The following is a 21,491-nucleotide window of genomic DNA, read 5'->3' as shown; positions in this document are numbered from 1 at the left end:
GAGAGTCCAGGCAACCTGTCTCCATCCCTTCCTCCACCCGGGCCCCTGTTTAAGGCTTTGCCAAGAAGTGAGGAGAATATGGGAAGCCAGGGGCTCAGGAATTACTACGCTGTGGGCAAAATGGTTGCCCCGGGGCAGCCATGATAATGATGAATAAATGCCAAAACATTTAAGGGGAAAAAATGACAGCCCCTTCCATGAGGGCCTGGTACCTCATAGCTATCAGGAAAGATAGGAAGAAATGGAATATAACCAACAGCCTCGGCACCTCTGGGACCCTCCCACCCAGACCCTACATGTTCTAGGCCCACGGCCACCTTCTGTCCTGTGCATCTGGAGGCTGAGGTAAAACAGTACTTTTGTTTTTCTTGAGGTGCCGGGAATCAAGTCCAGGGCCTTGTTCATGCTAGGGAAGTGCTTTACCCTTGAGCCATGCCCCCAGCCCTTCACCAAGCACTGGGTCACAAGATGTTTAGCCCCAGAGAGGGTGAGCAGCACTCATGCTCCTAAAACTCATTCTCCAGCTTTCCTACTCAGCCTGTTAATACCGGCTCTGCCTCTCCTCTCCTGTCCCACTGCCCTCCATCTCCACTCTTAGTTCTGCAGACAGAGCCCAAGTCAGGGAGATGAGGGTGAGGTGTGGGCATGTGTGGAAGAATCATCCTTGGATAAGCAGCTGCAATTAGGGCCATTTTCCCCTCTTGGAGCCAGGGGTTCCCATCCACTCCTCCTCCCCAGGTGCTCATGGGCCTATGCTGTCATAGTGACTGGCCAGAGTTCAGAATCTATACAGAGCCTTGGGCAGAATTCGCTCTGTAAATCTTGGTGAATGAGAATGAATCCTAAAAGTGGCCGCTTCTGCACCATTAGCAAAATAGTGGATCAATGATCAGAAAAACCTGGTGTGAGTACCAGTGTCTCTTACTGTCTGTGTATCTCAGTCATGAGGGTAAGAGCCCACGACATGGGCTCAATATGGAAAGCACTTAGCACTTAGCATGGCATATAACAAGCACCCCATAGATGGCAGCCATGGAATCATTAATTCATTTGGGTCAAGGAACCCAGGAATTGGTCACACGAGCCAAAGCAAATCTCTGCTCCTTCTCAGCCTGTCCCTTCCCTCAGTCCCCAAGGGCTGTGAAGCCAGCCCTGCCCATGAATTAGTGCCCAGAGCAAGTGAGTAAAGTCTGGGTGCTCAGCCCCCCCCCAGCTATAGAACAGTGGCATCCTGCACCCCTCCCTGCCTCGCCTTCCCTCCTTCTCTGCACTCGAGGACTGCAAGCAGTCAAACCCGAGTCTGAGACCATCATCTTTCTCCAGCAGGAGCTACAAGATGAGCATTTACAGAGAACCTTCTACATTTCCGGCACCTCTGTCTTCTCTTTTATTTTAAGCCTCAGAAGTCTTGGGGAGGTAGGTATCTTCATCCTCATTATAGAGGTCAGGAGACTAAATCTCAGAGAGGTTGAATAACCACGGTAAGGTAGCACAGCTAATAAGAGGCCTGCCTGACTTCAAGATCTATGCTTCTTCCCCGGCCATACTCGGGGACCCAAAGGGCACTAGTGCCAGTCCTTGCTCTGAAGAACTTAACAACCTAGGTAGGGTCACAACACTTGTACGTACAGAGCCACCAGAGGCGTGTTAGAGACAGTGCCTGCACACACAGGTGTGCTCCCGGGAGCAGTGTTGTGACAGTCTGCAGAAAGCCGATCCCCCACCCACGGGGGGGACTGCACAGGCTAAACCTCCGTGGATTAGGGTGAGATGGATGGTACCAAGGGTTTTTGTTCATTAACTTTAGATATGATAATGGTATTACAAGTATACTTTTAAGCAGATGCTCATCTTTTAGAGATATCTCTTGAAATATTTATGGAAAAATTGATTAGGAATTTATTTAAAATGATCAAGGTAGGAGTAAGGTAACAGAGGGAGCAATGGGTGGATGATTGTTGGAGCTGGGGCCACAGGGGTGTTCATTATACTGTTTTCTCCACTTTTGTATATATACATTTGAAATTTTCTATCATAAACAAATTTAAGTTGAGCATTGGTGGTGTACACCTGTAATCCCAGCATTTGGGAGGCTGAGACAGGATTGCTTCGAGTTCAAGGCCAGCCTGGGCTCCATAGTGAGTTCAAGACCAGCCTGAACTACATGGTGAGACCCTGTCTCAAAAACCAAACAGGGCTGGGGATTTAGCTCAGTGGTTCTGTCGCCTGCCTTGCAAGCGCAAGGACCCGAGTTCAATCCCTGGTACAAAAAAAAAAAAAAAAAAAAAAACCACAAAAAGAATTAAAAGTAGAAACCTGTTGGCCAGTTCCTTCCTTGGATGTTTGAGCCATCAGTCTTTCCTAGTTGAGCTTTAAAAGGGCAGGGATTTAGCTCAGTGGCGCCTGCGCCTGCCTCAAAAGCACAAGGTCCTGAGTTCAATCCCCAGTACCAAAAATAAAAGTAGAAACCAAGAGTGGGAGGTAGGCCCATATGGATCAGAAGCCCTGGCTCTTCCTGGCCATGGAGAATCATACTGTGGCTTCACGAGTGGGTCTAGAGTGTGGAAGGGCCAGGACTGCTTTGCTCAGTGGGATGGACACTGCAGGACCTTCCGGATCGATTAGCACCTCTTGTGAATGTCCCCCGTGTCCTCTTCCTGGACACTTCCTATCTGTCCTTCCACTCCCAGGCACTGCCACCTCCCGGAAGGCCTTCCTAACCCAGGCAAGCTTAGCCACCTTATCTGAGCACTCCAATCCCAGTCTGTCAACCTTCGAGACATCACTTTTTTTTTTTTGGGTGCTGGTGATGGAACCCAGGCCCTTGAGCAAGTTAAGCAGGTGCTCTATCACTGAGCCATACATCCCTGGATTTTCCTTTTTGTAATCATCTGCTTTCCTGGCTGTCTCTCTAACCAGCCTGTGTGATACTGGAAGACAGATGCTTAAAAAAAATCCCAGCACACAGACGACCCCCCCCCCCCATTTTGTTGAATGAATGCTCAAAGGGTTAGGGTTAGGTTGGAGGTGGAGCTTAGCAGAACTGACCCTTTCAAAGGGGCAGACATTGCAGCCGAAGCCTGTTCCCCTGGTCCCATGGGATTTCTCCTTCAGCTCCAGTGGAAAGACTGAGCCCCCAGGGAAAGTACAGCCTGAGCTTCAGTGAAACACTGCCTGTCATAGGCTCAGGTTTCAGGAACCAGATCCCAACCCGTCAACCATGTGTCCCTTCCCTCCCCATGTGGGAAAGAACCCCTCCAGCTTCCACCCTCTTCCTTCTCCCTGGGGCAGTGGGCTGAGGCTTAGCACCTGCAGCCACCTCCCCTACCAGTCCAGCTCAGGTTCACAGGTGGGTGCCCCTGCCAAGAAGCGGAGCTGGGCTCCAGCCCTCAGAATGCCCTTTGCAGACAGAGGGCTGGGCGGTTGGAGCACACCAGGCAGCGGGCTCACTGCTTAAAGAGATTAATCCCGACTGGTACACACCCAAAATAGCTCCCAAGGCCAGGGTGAAGGGGGCAGGAGAGGGGATGGGGCCCACTGACCCAGGCATGCAGAGAGGGCTAGATAGGTGTACGGTCTCTCCCTGAAGTTTGACAGCTACCTCTGTCCAGGCGGAAAAGCAGCTGACTGTTCTTAAGCCAGGTGATAGGATCTGTAGGTGTTTGTCTACAGTATTGTTCTTACTCATACAAGTTTTCTCTTGTGTGTAAATAATGTGTATTTAATTTAAAGAATTTTGGGCAAGTGAGGCCTTGGTGACAGCTGTCATGCTGGCCTTCTCGTCTTTGGGACAAGAAGAGCGTGGCTGGGGAAGTGCCAGAGGGGGACCATAAGGTGGACAGGACCAAGGAGGGCTTGTAAAAATAAATGGCTCATCAGCGAGAGGAGGTGGAGATGATTCCACGGTGGCCTGAGAGCCACTGATGAAGGGGAGGTTGCTACCTGCGTAGTGGGAGGCTAGAAGCGTCAGGCTTTCGGAGGGGATTGACTTGGGTCAGGAAGGGGAGGACAAAGCCCTAGTCTTACCTGTCTGACCTACCTGTACTTCTCCCAGCTTTTTCAAGAGACAGGGAGTACCCATGTCAGACCATGTCAGCGTGTCCACAGTCAGGCCAGAGTGGACAAAGCCTAGCAGGAAGTGCCCCAGGGGAGAGATGGAACCTATACTTTGTGCACGAGCATGCACGTGTATGTGTGTGTGTGTGTGTGTGTGTGTGTAAATTGTTATTCTCATGCCTGCCAAATTGGAGAAACAGGAATATCCTGATCCATAGTACACGGGCTTTTCCAGATTGGGATGTTTTGTGTTTATTAGACCACTCTGGGCATAACCAGCAAAAGAAGAGGTCTGGATCCAGAGTATCAGTTCCCTTTGGCAAAATAGAAAGCCCATAGGTGTTTGGAATCAGATAAGCTCAGGTTTAAATTCTGCTTTTGCCCCTTACTGACCCAGTGAACTTGGTAACTTTCGGGAGCAGAGAAGAACATTAAGGGTGAGCACCTTCGGGCATTGTCAATCCAGTCCCATTAGCATGACTTCCTGAGGCTCCATTACCATTCAAAGGGAATGAAAAAAATCAGCCGTGAGCCAGGCCAAGATGGGTGGCAGAAGGCTGGGTAGTAGGATCTAAAGTCTGAGGCCATGGCCGGGGATTTAGCTCAGTGGTTTCGCCGCCTGCTGCGCAAGCGCAAGGACCCGAGTTTGATCTCCGGTACAAAAAAAAAAGTCTGAGGCCAGCCTGGGCAATTCAGCAAGACCATGTCTCCAAATAAGTAAAAAAGGCCGAGAATGTAACTCGGTGTCCCTGGTTTCAATCCCTAGTACTGGGGGGAGAAAGTGGTTTTTAAAAATCAGCCTTGGGCTGGGGATTTAGCTCAGTGGTTGTGTGGCCTGCCTCTCAAGCGCAGGGACCCAAGTTCAATCCCCTGTACCAAAAAAGTAAATAAATAAAAATCAGCCTTAAGGGGTTTTGTGAGGAGTAAATAAGATAAGGTACTAAAATTGCTCAGCACATCAGGGGAGTGAGAATTTCCTCCTGCTAAATTCTTCAGGCTTTATACCTGTATATGCCAAATCAACATTTTAAAAATCTCTTAAAAGGTTAAAAAAAATACTGTCAGTGGGAGTGAAAGAATGACAAAAAGAGAGGGAGACAGGGAGGAAGAAAAACAAGGAGTTAATTTTAAGGGAGAAGGCAAGGCTTACATAATTACCTACTACTGCCTGGCTCCAGTGGCCTAATTTCTGCCTAATTTATTTTATGCCCCACTGTTCAAGGCCAAAACTAAGTTGCCAGCTTGGAAGAAATGGCAGAGGAAAGAGATTGGGGAAGGTTCTGGCACTGGAGAATCCTCCTTGTCTGCAACCTTCCACCCCAGCATGATCTTGGAAAAGCCAAGGCTGCTTTGGCAGAATTTGTCTTCGGCCATCTCTGGGGTCCGATGCAGAAACCCCAAGCCAGGTCGTCAGGACACTGTTTACAAATAGCTAGGAATAGAAAGGCCTCCTGCCCCACACCCTCCACCCTCTCCTCCCTCACCTGCCTTCCCTCACCCGGAACCACAGGCAGATCTTCTACCAGCCCTACTTGCAGATCAAGCCAGCAGGGCCCTTAGGACCCCTGAGACCAGCAGGTGAGAGCTGCTGTGTCCTCAGGGAAGAACGTCCTGGGGAAGCTCTGAGTGCACGGGGCATTGAGTCCAGTGGTTAACATAGTCTCTTCCGAGGCCAGCCAGACCTGAATTCCCATCCTCCTTTGCTGGTTGCTGGCTGTATGACCTGAGCAGGTTACTTTACCTTTCTGAGCCTGAGTTCCCCCACCTATAAAATGGAAATTGCAACACCTAGTCATGGGATAGTTGTGAGGTTTAAACAAAATGATCTACGTAAGGCAGCAACCAGTGTGCTGGGTTGAAAACCCAGTACTCAGGACTCATGAACATTTGCTTTTCCCTTTCTTTCACTCCTATTTATTCCACTCATTCTCCTCCTCCTCCTCCCTCTCCTCTTTTCTGTGGTGCTGGGGATTGAATCCAGGCCCTCAATCACGCTAAGCATAGGGGGCTCTACCATGGAGCTACACCCCCCAGTCTCTTCTTTCTTTTATACACAGGATTCATTAGTAATGCTTTGTATTTACAAGGAGGGAGGAAGACTCCATTGAATCATTAATTCTCCAGCTACAGTATCCAGTGAGCTTCTATTGTATTGCTTTCTAAATGCCAGGATAAAGTAGTAGTAAGACCAACAAGGCCCCTGCCCTCATAGAGATCGTATGTATTCTAGGTGAGATGGACAGATAGACATACATGGAGATGATACATAGCATAAAAACACATAACATGAATATGTTATGAAAAAAGTAATGTCATTTAAGAAAAGAGTGTATGACTGACCCTACTGGTGGGGAACCATTTCCAACAGGGCAGTCAAGGTCTTCACTGCTTAAAGAGGTGACATTTGAGTAGATCTTGGAGTGGAGTCAGCCATGGGAAGTCCTGGAAAAAGAGCTTTCCAGGCAGAGGGACAGCCACACAAAGGCCCTGGGTGGGAGCAGTTTAGTGTCAGAGGAAAGGCCAGGCCATTGTGTCAGGAAGAGACGGAGTGGGGGAACTGGAGGATATTAGGGCCCAGAATGAATGAAGCAGTGTTCTGATAAAGCAAAGCCTCTCAGGGCTGCAGAGGAGTTTGGAGATTTTTTGTTTTTGCTTTTGTTTTTCTCCTGTGCTGGGGGTGGAACCTAGGGCTAGCCAAGTCCTCTACCACTGAGAAACCTCCCCACCCTGCAGTTTGGATATTTATTCCGTATGTGGTGAGAATTCACGGGGGAGCGGGGGTTGGACTGCAGCTGGACAAAGGTGTGTTTCTGAGAGGCCCCTTCTGCTGGCTCTCAGATGAACAGGCTCTTCGGGGTTTTAAGGAAAGAGGAGAAGGGAGATCAGTTAGAGGGTATCACAGTCACTCAGGAAAGGGCTCAGGATGGTCTAATGGGAAGTGTTTCAGTTCAGGAAATATTTTAAAGGTAGCACAGAAGGGCTGGCTGGCGTATTGGGAAAAGAGAGGAGTCAGAATGGCCACTCCTGCCTGAGCTATTGGGTGAATTTGACATGATTTGCTGAGACGGCAAACAGCAAAGAAAGAGGGATTTGGGGTAGCTCAAGAATTCAGGATTAAATGTGTTGTGCTCTTTGTGTTTATTAGGCCCCAGGTGGAATATTGGGTTGATGGGTGTATGTAAGTCTGGGACTCAGCAAGGAGGTGAGGCAGGAAATTAAATTTGGGAGCCATTAGGGAATAGATAATTGAAAGCCATTAGTCTAGAAGAGATCACTTAGGGAGTGGATGTGGTGAAGAGCAGAAGGGAGCTGGTTGTGGTAGTGCACGCCTGTAATCCCAGCACTCAGGGGAGGCTGAGGCAGGAGGATCGCTGCAAGTTCGAGGCCAGCCTGGGCTACACAGGGAGAATGTCTCAAAAAGGGGGTGGGGGGCTGGGGATTTAGCTCATTGGTAAACACTTGTCTAGCAAGCATGAGGACTTAGGTTCTGTCCCCAGCACCAAAATATTAAAAACGAAGAGCAGAAGGTCAAGGACTAATCCTTTCATAATCCCAACATTTGGGCATTAGGAGAGAAGGAGCCAGTGAATGGACTGAGAAGAGAAAATTCAGTGGTTTCACAAAATCAAATGAAGAAAGGGTTCGAGGAAGAGGGAGTCCATTCTTTTTTAATTTTAATTTTTACCCACACGTGTTAGTAGTACCTAATGATTACATTCATTGTGGGGAGTTGGTACATGTACACAATAGATCTACCCCCCTGTTTTCTATTACCTCTCTTATTTTACTTTTAAGTTATTTATACTTTGGGTTTCCCATGTAAGAGAAATCATGCAATATTCAAGCTTGTGTGTCTGATTTATTTCACTTAGCATTATGGTCTCAAGGTGCATCCATTTTCCTACAATGAATCAAGTTTATCTTTCTTTATGGAAGAATAGTACTCCATGGTGTGTAAATACATTTTCTTTATCCATTCATCATTTTTGTTGTTGTTTTTTTTTGTACCAGGGATCGAACTTGGGACCTTGTGTTTGCAAGGCAAGTGGTGGAACCACTGGGCTATATCCCCGGCCCTATCCATTCATCAGTTGGACATATGGTCCGCTTCTAAGATTTAGCTATTGTGAGCTATGCTGCTGTAAATATGGGTATGCACCTATCAAAATAATATGATGCCCTTAACTCTATTGGGAAGATACCTAGAAGGGGAATAGCTGGGTTGAATGGAATTTCAAATTTTAGTGTTTTGAGGAATCTCCATACTGATTTCCATGGTGGTAGTACTAGTTTATATTCCCATCCACAGTGTAGAAGCATTCCTTTTTCCCTGCAGCCTCACTAGCATTTGTTGTTTTTTGAATTCTTGGTTTGTTTGTTTGTTTTGGTACCAGGGATCGAACTCAGAACCTTGCACTTGCAAGGCAGGTGTCGGAACCACTGAGCTAAATCCCCAGCCCTTGTTTTTTGAATTCTTAACGGTGGCCCTTCTTTCTGGAGTAAGATGGAATCTCAGTGTTGTTTTAATTTGTATTTCTGTAATGGCCAAAGATGTTGAATACTTTTTCATGTTTTTATTGGCCATTTGTACTTTTTCTTCTGAGAATTGTCTATTCACTGCAGGTATCCATTTTGTTTATTAGGTCTTTTATTTGGGGAGGTAAAATTTTTTTGAGTTCTTTATATATTCTAGATACTAGTCCTCTGTTCAAGGAATAGCTGCCAAATTTTTACCCATTCTGTAGGCTGTCTCTTCACTCTATTGGTTGTTTCCTTTGCTGAACAGAAACTTTTGAATTTGACATAATTCTATTTGTTGGTTCTTGATGTTATTTCCTGTGCAATTAGGGTTCTGTTCAGAAATTTCTTGTCTATGCCTGTGTCATCAAGAGTTTTACCTATTTTTTATCTTCCAGCAGATTCTGTTTTAATACTTAATATTTGATCCATTTTTAGTACATGGTGAGAAATATGGATCTAGATAAATCTTCTGCATATAGATAGCCAGTTTTCCCAGCACCATTTGTTAATGAAGTTATCTTTCCTCCAACGTATGTTTCTGAGCTCTTTGCCAAAGATCAGATGGCTAGGGATGTTTCTCCATCCTCTATTCTGTTCCATTGTGCCTGTTTTTGTGCCAGTATCAAGCTGTTGTTTTTTAAAAAAAAATCACTGTAGCATTGTAGTACAACTTGAAATCTTGGATTGTAATGCTTTCTGCTTTGCTCATGTTTCTCAGGATTACTTTTGCTATTCTGAGTCTCTTCTGGTTCCATATGAATTTTGGGATTGTTTCTCTAGTTCTGTGAGGGGTGCATTAAATCTGTATATCAGTTTTGGGAGTGTGCCCATTTTGACAATATTGGTTCTGCCTGTCCAGGAGCAGGGGACATCTGTCCATTTTTGGTTTTTTGGTACTGGGGGATCGAACTCGGGACCTTGTGCTTGCAAGGTAGGCGGTGGAACCACTGAGCTAAATCCCCAGCCCTATCTGTCCATTTTCTGATGTCCTCTTGGATCTTCTTTTTCAGACTACTATAGTTTTCATTATAGAGGTCTTTCACTTCTTTGGTTAAGTAAATTCTTAAATCTTTGATTTTTCTTGAAGCTATTGTGAATGGTATTGTTTTCCTAATTTCTTTCTCAGTGGGTTCATTATTCATGCACTATTGATTTTTGTGTGTTGATTTTATATCCTGCTATCTTTTTTTTTCTTCTCAGAACTGGGGATCGAACTCAGGACTTTGTTCTTGCCAGCAGGCAGGCACAGCGCCACTGAGCTAAATTCCTGGCCCTATATCCTGCTATCTTGCTGACTTTGTTATTAGTTCTAGGAGCTTTTTGATGTTGTTTCTGGGTCTTCTTTTTTTTTTTTTTTTTTTTTGGTACTGGGGATCAAACTCGGGACCTTGCACTTGCGAGGCAGGTGGAAGAACCACTGAGCTAAATCCCCCGCCCAACCACTGAGCTAAATCCCCAGCCCTGGGTCTTCTATCCAAAGGATCTTGTGATCTGCAAACAAGGATAGTTTGACTTCTTCCTTTTCTATAACTAGCCCTTTTTATTTCTTTCTCTTGCCTGATTGCTCCAGAAAAGTTTAGCACTACATTGAACAGGAGTGGTAATAGTGGACATCCTTGTCTTGTTCCTAATTTTAGCAGAAAAGCTTTCAGCTTTCCCCCATTTAATATGATGCTGACAATAAGTTTGTAACACATGGCTTTTATCAGACTGAGGTAAGGTCCTTCTATTCCTATTTTCTTCAGGGTTTTTATCCTGAACAAATGTTGGATTTTTCCCAAATGCTTTTTCTATGCCTGTGGAAATGATCATGTGATTTTTTTTTCCTTGCTTCTACATATATGATATATTACATTTGTTGATTTGCACATATTGAACCATCCTTGCATGCCTGGGGTGAAGCCTACTTGGCCATAATCTTTTTAATGATTTGTTGCATTCAGTTTGCCAGTGTGTCATTGAGGATTTTTCTATGTTCATTAAAGACATTGCCCTATAGTTTTCTTGAAAAAGTCCATTCTTATTGAAAGGTTTAATTACATGAGGATAGAGAATCAACCATAGTGACTGGTAAGGTGGAACCATTGAAACCTCCTAAACAAGAATTCCTTCACTCCAGGGAAGAGTGGACTCAGTAGAAAGCATAGAGGATGCAGATTAGAGATAGAGTATAAATAAGTCTCTGTATTTCTCTCTCTCAGGGTTTTTGTTTTTTTTTTTTTTATTTTGTACCCAGGATCGAGCTCAGTACCTTTGTGCTGTTGATGCAGGAGGCGGAACCACTGAGCTAAATCCCCAGCCTGTTTTGTTGTAATAGGAAACAAAACAGCTGGAAGTAAATGAATCAAGAAGGAATTTTTAAAGCCTGGGACCACTGTTGCGTGATCACATGCTGATGGGGATACTTCAGTAGGGAGGTAACTTTGAGGTCAGCAGGAAAGGAGCCAAGTGGGGTGGAAGGCACTGGACCTGGGCTGACCTTAGCAGGCTGTCACCTCTGTCTTAGGAGAAAGACAGTGGACATGGATGCAGTGAGATTGGTAAGTGTGCAGAGGGGAAGGCAAGGCTGGTCTGCGTGTGTTGACTCCTCACAGTGTGCTTAGGGAAGACAGCACTGGCAGCCACAGATAGGCTGGGTTAAAGCTGGGAGAAACTGAGGAGGCTGTGATGGTCATCATCGGTTGAGGCTTAAACAATAAAAATGCTCCATGCTCCCTGAGTGAGGGTAGTGAATCATGAAAGCCCTCTGGGTATGAAATCTGGCTTGCAGACAGTCGATAGACAAGAACCAGCTGCCAGAGCTTGAAAATCCAGTAGATTCTCACCTTCTGTGCATTGATCTTCTGTCTCCAAGGCCACCCATGCCCAGGGGAAAGGAGAGGGCACACAGGTCCTTTCCCAGCACCTAGCTGACAGCCGGTGCCATGGGCCCAGTGCTGTATTCGCAAGTCAAGCTGGGAAGCACGGGGTTAATTGCTAGCTTAGCTGTTTACCAGCCACGTGGCCTCAGACAAGTACTTAGCATTTTAAGCTTTACTTTCTTGTATCTTTGATTTTTAATGTCTTGTCTGTATTGCATTTGTACTTCATGGAAGTAGAGTTTTTTCTAATGAATGTTTTAATGAAGTGTACAATACATTCTGAAATGGGCATCAAACATAAGTGTAAAGTTTCATGAATTATCACAAAGTGAATAGGAAATAGAACACTGTCGGCAAGATAGTATTGCCCCCCTCCCCAAGCATCTTCTTCAAGGGTAGCCTAAATCCTATCCTGCCTTCCAGACTTCCAACCCCTTAGGTTAGTCTTGCTGTGTGCTTTTAAGCTTTAGAAATGCACGTAGCATATAATCTGGCTTCTTTCACTCAACCTCCCCCCTCCCCCATATTGGGGCTAAAACCCAGGGCTCCATCCTGAGCTGTATTTATTTATTTATTTGTTTGTTTGTTTGTTTTGGTACCAGGATCTAACTCAGGACCTTCCTCTTGTGAGGCAGATGGCGGAACCATATTTATTTATTTTTAATTTATTTGAGGCTTTTTTGGGGGGGAATGGTGATCAAACTCCGGACCTTGTGCTTGCAAGGCAGGCTTGGTGCCACTGAGCCAAATCCCCGGCCCTTTTAATTTATTTGAGACAGGGTCTTGCTATGTAGCCCAGTCTGGCCTCAACCTTGTGGTGATCCTCCTGTCTCAGCTTCCTAAGTAGCTGGGATTACATTCATGCACCACTGCACCTGGCTTCTTTCTTCAACTTTATGTTTGCAAGACTTACTAATGTGTGTAGCATTTTAAATACTTCATTGCTATGTATTATTCCATTGTATGAATATCACACAATTTATTCATCTATTTTACTGTTAATGGAAATTTGGGTTGTTTCCAGTCTAGAGCTATTACAAACAATGCTGCTAAGAACATTATTGTACATTTGGGGGAGGCACCTATGATTTCGTTTCTCTTCAGTATGTACCTAGGAGTGGAATTGCTAGGTCATAGGGAATGCATAACCAACTTTAATTTCTTTACCTGTAAACAGGAATAAAGATACGGATTTTTAGTCTTTATGAGGATCTGATACGAAAGTATTTTAATGCAGTACTTTGCCAATAGCAGACGCTTAATTGATAGCCATTATCATTTCTAGTATATGTGCTGCCAAAGCAAGCACTACCAGTATCATTTCTAACGGAGTCCATCGTGGAGAGCAACTAGAGCACTGTCTTAGCCTTTGAACCTATCCTGAGCTATCCCCCTGTCCCACCCCACCGGATTTGGACACATCACTGAACACACGCTGGCCAAGCGCTTCAGCACGGAGCTGTGTCCCCAGCCCCTCTTCTCCTTCTTTACTTACTCTCGGTACAGACCAGCCTCTCTTCCACCACGTTTCAGGCCCTTCCTGGCTTTCCTTATTTTCCTCTTTATATCTCACTTCAGTCATTCTCAACATCATCCTCAATTTTTATGCTTATTCTCCCCAAACTCTCATCACCCCCAGCTGGATGAGACGAGTCATTTGCATTTCTGTCTGACACCCAGACTGTTGATCACACCTGAGAAAACAGCAGCCATATGTGTTGGTGCCTCTGGAGAGTAAAGCCTCATAATCTCAGCTAAGCCCTCAAGGCTGCCCAGAAAACTCCTATACATGCCTCTCGCTCTGCCGAGAGGTTATTCTCTAGAAACCCTTTTGCTTGCCCTCCCCCTCTTCTCCCTTAACAGATGATCTAGTCTCATATTTCACTGAGAAACTTCCAGCTGTCAAGTGAAGATGTTCCACATTCCTCTTCAGGACCTGAGGGTGTATAAGCACTTAGATCTGAGAGCTCACGAAGAGCCCTCCCTCCTGCCCCAGACTAGGACTCCACCCCATTTTGCATTGTGCTTTTTCCTGCCTGCACAGGGACTTTTGCTCCTGTAAAGATCTCTCCTCTCATCTTCCACATTCCTTCCCACTGGCTCCAGTGTTTTCCTCTCTCCTTTGCTTCGGAGCCAAGTTGTAAAGACAGCGTCCACCCTTGCCATCGCCCTGCTACTCTCCACGCCTCCAGGGTGCCAATGTCCGCCTTGATGAGGTGTCCCAGGACCTCCTTGTTGTTTTATGCACTACACATTTTTTTTGGTATTTCTCTTACTCATTTACTTTGTGGAATTTCACCACCTTGTCACCCTTAAAACACTCGCTTCCCTTGGTGTCGTGATGCCACATTCTCCTGGTTTCCCTTTTATCCTAGCTATCCCTTCCCAGTCTCCACAGGAACAATTCTTCCGCTACTGTCTCAATAGGAGAGTCCCCCAGGGCCCTAACCTTCCAGGCAGTCTTCCTGGGTGTCCTCATCCAACCCCACGGATTCAGCCACCACCCATATATCTTTGGCCTAGATCTCTATTTTGAGTTCTAGATCATTCAGTTGGCTCTTTGCTACCTTGAGTGTCTCAAATTCAACCAGTCTAAAAATAAATTAATCATTGTCACCCCATTTCACCCCAAACCTGCTTTTCCTCCTGCATTTCACACTCTGCCTACTAGAAACACCACCTAACCAGACACCTAGGATATAACCCCGCGGGTTCACCAGCTCATCCTCCCTCAGTGTTTCTAGACTTTCCTAGGGATGAAATCCTGTTGATTCTATCTCTGTGATCTCTTTCCACTCTGCCCCTGCTCTTTATTCCACTTCTATCACTTCCACATATCACTTATCAACTAGAAGAATGTCATGCCCTCCTCAGTGATCTCCCTGCTTCTCTTCTCGAGCCATTGCAATCCATCCTCCCCATAGCTGCCAGTGTCTTATTATAAAATGAAATCATGATCTTGACACTCTCTGCATAAAAGTCTTCAATTGCTCAACATGGCTTTCATGATCAAGTTCACACCCTTTAGTGTGGCTTAGAAGGCCCTTGGTGGTCCAGCGCCTCCCTGTCTCTCAAGCTACCGATACTCTTCTCCTTGACTTTTGACCTTTGCTGGAGTTATACTAGACCCTTGGTTCTTCAGAAGTGCCAAACTTTGTGGTGTTTCCTGGGTGCCTCCAAACATTCGATCACCTCTAGCTGGGATACCAGGTCTCCCTAACCCTTCCTCCCCAGCGAGACGGGGTTCAGCCGCCACCTTCTCCAGAAAGCTCCCTGACCTCTCCCTGGTCTGGGTTGTGTGCTCCACCTGTGGGTTCACAAATCACATCTGCAGCTTCTGGCACATCTCATGCCATGTGTGCGTACAAACCACTTCAGTGTCGTCTGCCGCCTGCTATCCCAGATTTCCCAGGAACAAGGGTGACTCTTTTCTTTTTGGTACCGGGGATTGAACTCAGGTCCTTGCACTTGCGCAGCAAGTGGTGAAACCTCTGAGCTAAATCCCCAGCCCTGGGACAAGGGTGACTCTTATCCCTCCCCGTGTCCCCAGCAGCAAGTACAGTGGACTGAATGAATGCCAGTTGAATGAACGAAGGATGAAGAGTTAGCAAACCCCATTCTTATCAAACCGGATTAAATCTTTATGAGTTGTGGATTCTCTTATACTCTTCTAAGACTGAAAATATAGTTTTGGTCCCAGCACCAGGGAAGCAGAGCAGAACAAGAGAGCAATTAATTGAAAACAAAACCAAACAGACAGTAATCTAGTCTTTATGCAACAGTATTCTTCTCTAAAATTGAGAAATAAAATAAAGTATGATTTTATGTACAAATCCTCATGAAATGAAATTCGGCAGTGATCCTGGTGTGGTTTTTTTTTTCCAGTTTCCATAAACTGGTGAAATCAGTCCAGAATTCATACTCTGGGGCCGGAATTGTTGGGATAGGTCTTTTGTATTTTCCCTGTGGTTGAAGTTATTCTATGTTTTCTCTTGGTCCCCTCTTTTCCAGCTCTGTAGGGATCTGAGATTACAGACTAACATTTTTAGCCTGATTGAGTTAAAGTTCACCTTTGACCCTGGGACACTGGCACACTCTAAAGAGCAGACTAGGAACCTCCTGTGTGCACAGCCAGGGAGGGCCTTCAGCTCCTGTCACCTCTTCTCCAAAATGTCTGGAGAAATTCAGCAGCTTTGCCTCTGGAGCTAGAGAAACTAGTACAGCTGTCCTAGAAGCTGGCTACGAGCACATCTCTGGATCCCATGCACACAGCAGGTTCCGGAGCTGCCTTCCTCGTGGTACCCACAGAGCCACCCCTTGGGAGGCCCCGTGCCTGGATGTGTGGCTATGGTGACCTGGAAGAGCCCTGCAGAAAATACGCTGAGTGATTATATCCTCAGTCCTCCTATCTGAGTCTGTTTTGTACTGCCGCAACAGAGTATCCGACTGGATGTTTTATAATAATGATCAGAAATATATTTGCCGCACAGTTCTGGAGGCTGGGAAGTACAAGACTGGGGAGCTGCTTATAGAGAGGGGCTTCTTGCTGCATTATCCCCAGAGAGAAGGTGAAAGGGGGTGAGATGCATGCAAGAGAGGCCTAAGCTCAGCTCTCCGGAATAACAGTGTTAATTCATGCAGGAGGGCAGTGTCCCCAGGACCAAACGCCTCCCATCAGCCCCTACCTTCCAACAAAACCGCATCAGGGATCAGGTGGTTGTTTCTTCTTCTTCCTTCCCCCTCCTCTTCCTCTTCCTCGTTCTCTCCTTCCCCTCCTCCTCCTTTTCCTCCTTCTTCTCTTCCTCCTTTTCCTCCTGCTCCTCCTCATCCTTCTTCTCCTCTTCTTCTCCCTCTTTCTTCTTCTTTTCCATCTTCTTCTTCAGCACTGGGGATTGAACCCAGACCCTTCATACTGAGCTACATCTCCAGCCCTTTTTTATTTTGAAACAGGGACTCACTAAGTTGCTAAGTTGCCCAGGCTGGACTCAAACTTACGATCCTCCTGCCTCAGACTCCCAGAGTTCTGGGATTCCAGGTGTATGCCACCATGCCTGGCGGGATCAAGTTTCCAACATGTAAACTTTGGGGAATGCATTTCAATCATGGCTCTCCCAAAGACACTCAATAACTGGACCTACTCCCGGTTCATAGAAAAGAAATCAATTCATTACATATATTGGACACCTTAGGGCATTAAGGGCTTAAATTTTCTACTGGAATTGCAGATGCCCAGGCTGACCGTGAGCCATTTTGCTTATACCAAGTTTCCCAAAATGAATCATCACCTCACCTGGTGCTGACAGCAGCATCTCTTCCACTTAGACTCAGACCTGCCATTCTGAGTCCTCCTCTGTACTCCAGAGCTTAACTTACTCTCAATGTCACCAGGAAATTCTCGGTAATGACCTCGAAGTTCTGAAGACTCAAATATTCCAGTGGTCAAGGGTCTTTCCGGTCAGGAGGCTTCCAGTTTGGTTCCTGTCGTCCTTGCCTTAAAGGCAGGGGTTGGGGGCCAGGGATTTAGCTCAGTGGTTCCGGCCACCTGCCTTGAAAGCTCAAGGTCCCAAGTTTGATCCCCAGTACAAAAAAAAAAAGAAAAGAAAAAAAAAGAAAGGCAGGGATTGGAGTGGTCCTCAGATCACAGTGTGCTGTTTCTAGATTGACTTTCTCCAAGAAATAACTCATAATGTAATAAGACTCATTTCAGACAATGTGCAAAACAGGGAAAAGAGGAAATAACTGGTTATTCTTTGTCTTCAACAAAGGTTAGTAGCTAAGGATACCAGCCATTGTCAAATTGTTTGAGCATATACTTCTGTATGTGCTTTTCCTTTTGTAGTTGAATATGTTTAATTTTTGTTTCCTGCTCTTTCCTTTGCTTATCATCTTGCTGTGTCATGAAAAAGTCTCCCTAAACATTTTCAGCAGCTCTCATCATAGCCTGTCACATGGCCGTGTTGAACTGTTTGCCCATATTTGGATATCTGCACGACTCCCAGTAAATATACTTTCCACGGCCCAAAACAGATCCCCAGAGCCTCGGCACAGCGCCTTCCCTTGGCCTTTGGTGCCCGTCCCCAGGGAGACACAGACTGCCAAACAAGAAGACAAATAGAACCATTAGCACACTCTTTCCTGAGCCGAGCCTTAAGACCAGCCCGTAAAACAAAACTCTGAAAGGAGAGAAAAGACCGGCTGGGCACTGGGCATGAAGGGGCTGATGGGCAGCTCCCAGGGCAGACTCCACAGCCCAGGGAAACATGAAACCACACATGCTATTTTTTAGGGGATCAAGTTCATGATGTTGGAATATCTGCCAAGCAGAGCACCTTTTCTCTCTGTCATATGAACCATGGATGGAGCAGATGTGTCCAGTTTCCCTCTGTCTTGTGGGGAAAGAATTGTTACTACTTACAAGGACTATCAAGGGTCCAGCCCTGAAAATGTGCAGGTTTAGGCAGGCTGTAAGGAGTGTCAGCTGGTCCACCCTCCTGCTTCCCGGGGATCTGTGCAAACATTCCAAAGAACCACGCCAAATGCACACAAGAGGTCATGAGGCAAAGTTATTTCCCTCTTCCATGAAAAATAAAAAAAGAGTGTTTGGCTGGGTGTGGTGCCCCACATCTGGAATCCCAACTACTCAGGAGGCTGAGGCAGGAGGGTCAAGGTTCAAGGCTACCCTGGGCAACATAGCAAGACCCCAACTCCAAAAACGAAAGGAACAAAGGGAAGATAAGAATAAAGAGTATCTTCTATCCAAAAGCTGGTGTGTGATCCCTTAGTTGCTGTCTCAGGACATTGCACAATATGCTCCAGCTCACCCAGGCACAATAATTACAGAGCCAAAGATTAGTATCTGCATTAAGCCTGTGGGCTTCCACGTGCTCATCTCATTTGCTCTTCTCAGCCTGGTAATGTAGACAGGCTTTCATCTGCTTAGGAGCTGAAGAAACTGGGGCTTCAAGAGGTCACCCGAGGGCTTGGGATGGAGCTCAGTGGTAGAGCATTTGCCTGGCATGTGTGAGGCCCTGGGTTCAAACTCTAGTACTGTCCTCCTCCACCCCCAAAAAATAGATCACCCTGCTGGTGGCCTTGAACTATTTCTTTTGACTTCAAGTTGCAACAAATTGTGCATATTAACAGGAAAAAAAAGTCTGTGCCTGGCCTTCATGGTGGACCTCCACCAGAATGGGAAATGCCTGTGTTCACTCAGCATTTATGCTGCATCGTGTGGCCAACTCCAGGAAGCTGCTGCTCAATCCTGGTGATAGTGCCACCAACAGCTTTCCTGTCACCATGCTGTACCGTGAAACCCACTGCACTCTGCTGGGCACCAGCCCGGCCTCTGCACTGCCCCCTGAGACGTTCTGGCCATTCTCTGGTCCCTGTTTTCCTTCCCCTCCCTTCCCTCTCACTGCAGACCCCAGAGACGCACTCACCTAGCTGCTGTCCCCCCTTCAAAGTGGCCACCAGGGGCCGGGGATTTAACTCAGTGGTTCCTGCACCTTCTGCGCAAGCGCAAGGTCCTGAGTTCCATCCCCGGTACCAAAAACAAACAAAAACAAAGTGGCCACCAGTACTTTTCCTTGAGGCTTTTCTCCCAAGCCTGGCTGTGGTCTCTCTAGCTTGCCCAGAACACAGGAGCCAATTACATAAAGGTTTTTTTTTTTTGGTACCAGGGATCGAACTCGGGACCTTGCGCTTGCAAGGCAAGCGCCAGAACCACTGAGCTAAATCCCCAGCTCCTATATAAAGGTTTTTATTGGTCATCTCAAACAGAAACAGAAGGAGGGTCAGGGATTTAGCTCAGTGGTGCCATACGTGCCTCACAAGCACAAGGTCCTGAGTTTGATCCCCGGTACCAAAGAAAAGAAACAGAGGAAAAGAAAACTGACCCTTCTGGGAAGTGACGGCCATCCTAGATCTGCACTGTTCCATGTGGCTACCACCAGCCACATGTCACTATGGACCCCTCGAAATGTGGCTAATCCAGGTTGAGATGTGCTACAGCTGTAAACTTCACGCCAAAGACTCAACATCTTATTAGTAACTTTGTGTTGATTATATGTTGAAATGGTAACATTTTGAGTGGGCGCAGTGTGGCTAGTGGAACGTTTCAAGTTACATATGTGACTTGAATTTTATGTCCTTTGGACAGTGCTGGTTTACAATATACTGTTTATAACCACAGTGTAGGTAGTTTGCTTAGATGGTTCAGATCTTCAGTTTTTTATTAAATCTTTATCCTATCTTATCTAAAATAAGATTTTGTTAAGGACAACTCATCTATCATTTTTATGGGGGTTTTTTTGGTTTTCTGAGACAAGGTCTCACTATGTAATTCAGACTGGCTTTGAATTCACTCTGTAACCCAGGCTGGCCTCAAACTCACAACAGTCTTCCTGCCTCAGCCTCCCAAGTGCTGGGATGACAGGTGTGTGCCATCACTCCCAGCTACAGCGGGGTTTTTTTTTTTAGAATATTTACAAAGTTGTGGAATTAAAACCACTATTTAATTCCAGAATATTTTCGGTACTGGGTATTGAACCTAGGGCCTTGACATGCTGGACAAGTGCCCTACCACTGAGCTATGCCCCCAGACTGAGAATATTTGCATTACTCCTAAAAGAACCTGTATCTCTCAGCAATCATTTGGGGGAACTAAGGTTCCCCTCCCTCTGGTTCCATTCTAGACATTTCATATAATTGGGATCATACAATGTGTGGTCTTTTGGGTCTAGTTTCTCTAAATTATCATATTTTCAAGGTTTCTCCATGATGTAGTATGGTGTTTCATTCTTTTTTATGGCTGAATCTTTTTCTATTATATGGATATACCACATTTTGCTTATTCATTCACCAGTTAATGGATTTGCTTATTCATTCATGAGTTGAGTGGTTTCCATTTTGGGGCTTCTATGAATAATGCTGCTGTTTATATTTGTGTGTAAGTTTTTGTGAGGATATATATGTTCAGTTTCCTTGAGTATGGAATTGTTGGGTTGTATGGCAACCTTGGTTTTTTTGGTACCAAGGATCAAACTCAGGTCCTTGTGGCAACTATTTTTAACTTGTTTTGTATTAGTACATGTTTGTAGTGCACAATGATTGCATTCATCGTGGTGAGTAGGTGTGTGTGTATATATATATATATATACACACACACAGTTTCTTAATTTTTTTATTCCTCTTTCTTCCCCCTCCCTTCTTCCTCCCTCCATCTCTAGACCCATTTTCCCCTCCCATTTGCAGAGGTTAGTTTAACTTTTGGGGGACCTGCCAAACTGTTTCCCAAACAGCCTGGACCATCTATATTGTTACAAGCAATGTATGAGGGTTGAAGGTTCTCCAGATCCTCATTAACATGTACTGTTCTCTGAATTTTTAAATTAGAGACACATAAAGAACAGGAAGTGTATATCATTGTGATTTTGCCAGTCTCAAAGGACATGAGTTTTATTGTATTAAGGCAATTTTCTTGCCTCTCTTATATAGAAGTACCTTTGCTCTTCTTGAGATGCACTTTTCAGGGTCTCCTTACTAACTCTTGGGGTTTTTCATTGCTACTTATACTCCCATGACTCCCAAGCCTGTACCTCAAGCCAGATTTCTCTCCTGAGCCTCAGATTCCTATTAATGCCAAATTGTTAGGTATTTAAGTTTTGTCATGGCCAAAGCAACCCATCATTTCAATTTCTTTTTTTTTTCTTTCTTTTTTTTTTATGGTACCTGGGATCAAACTCGGTTCCTTGCACTTGCAAGGCAGGTGGCAGAAACACTGAGCTAAATCCCCGGCTCTGTCATTTCAATTTCTATGCTCACTCCTCCCTCCATATTTTCTGATATGGTTATAAGCATCTTTATCTATCTAGCCATCAAATTGGAAAGCTTGGAGGCATCCTCTACTCCTGTCACTCCCCACTTCCCTGAATTTCATCAGTTGTACCCTAGAAGTGTCTATGGAATGCATCTTCTTCTCTGTCCATTGCTTGACCTCAGGATCTCATAATTTCCTGCCTTGACATTTTTTTGGAGGGGGGGTGGTACCAGGGC

General features: G+C 45.6%; 1 protein-coding gene across 2 annotated transcripts in view; it reads left to right on the top strand.

Annotated features, from left to right (window-relative positions):
* Positions 1-21,491, top strand: part of Lmod1 (leiomodin 1) — a 45,615-nt gene that overhangs the window by 1,764 nt on the left and 22,360 nt on the right. Inside the window, exon 2 of one of the 2 annotated variants that reach the window (XM_021242295.2) lies at positions 1,327-1,416. The exons of the other annotated variant lie outside the window; for it this stretch is intronic. Within the exon in view, the coding sequence (XP_021097954.1) occupies positions 1,327-1,416 (90 nt within the window). The remainder of the gene's footprint in view (positions 1-1,326; positions 1,417-21,491) is intronic. 2 annotated transcript variants of the gene reach the window in all.

The sequence above is a fragment of the Heterocephalus glaber genome, unplaced genomic scaffold, assembly GCF_053883595.1.
Source record: "Heterocephalus glaber isolate CG9 unplaced genomic scaffold, H.glaber_assembly_v1.0 deba00001600, whole genome shotgun sequence".
Classification (NCBI taxonomy): domain Eukaryota; kingdom Metazoa; phylum Chordata; class Mammalia; order Rodentia; family Bathyergidae; genus Heterocephalus; species Heterocephalus glaber.
This window is presented reverse-complemented; position numbering and strand designations above follow the sequence as displayed.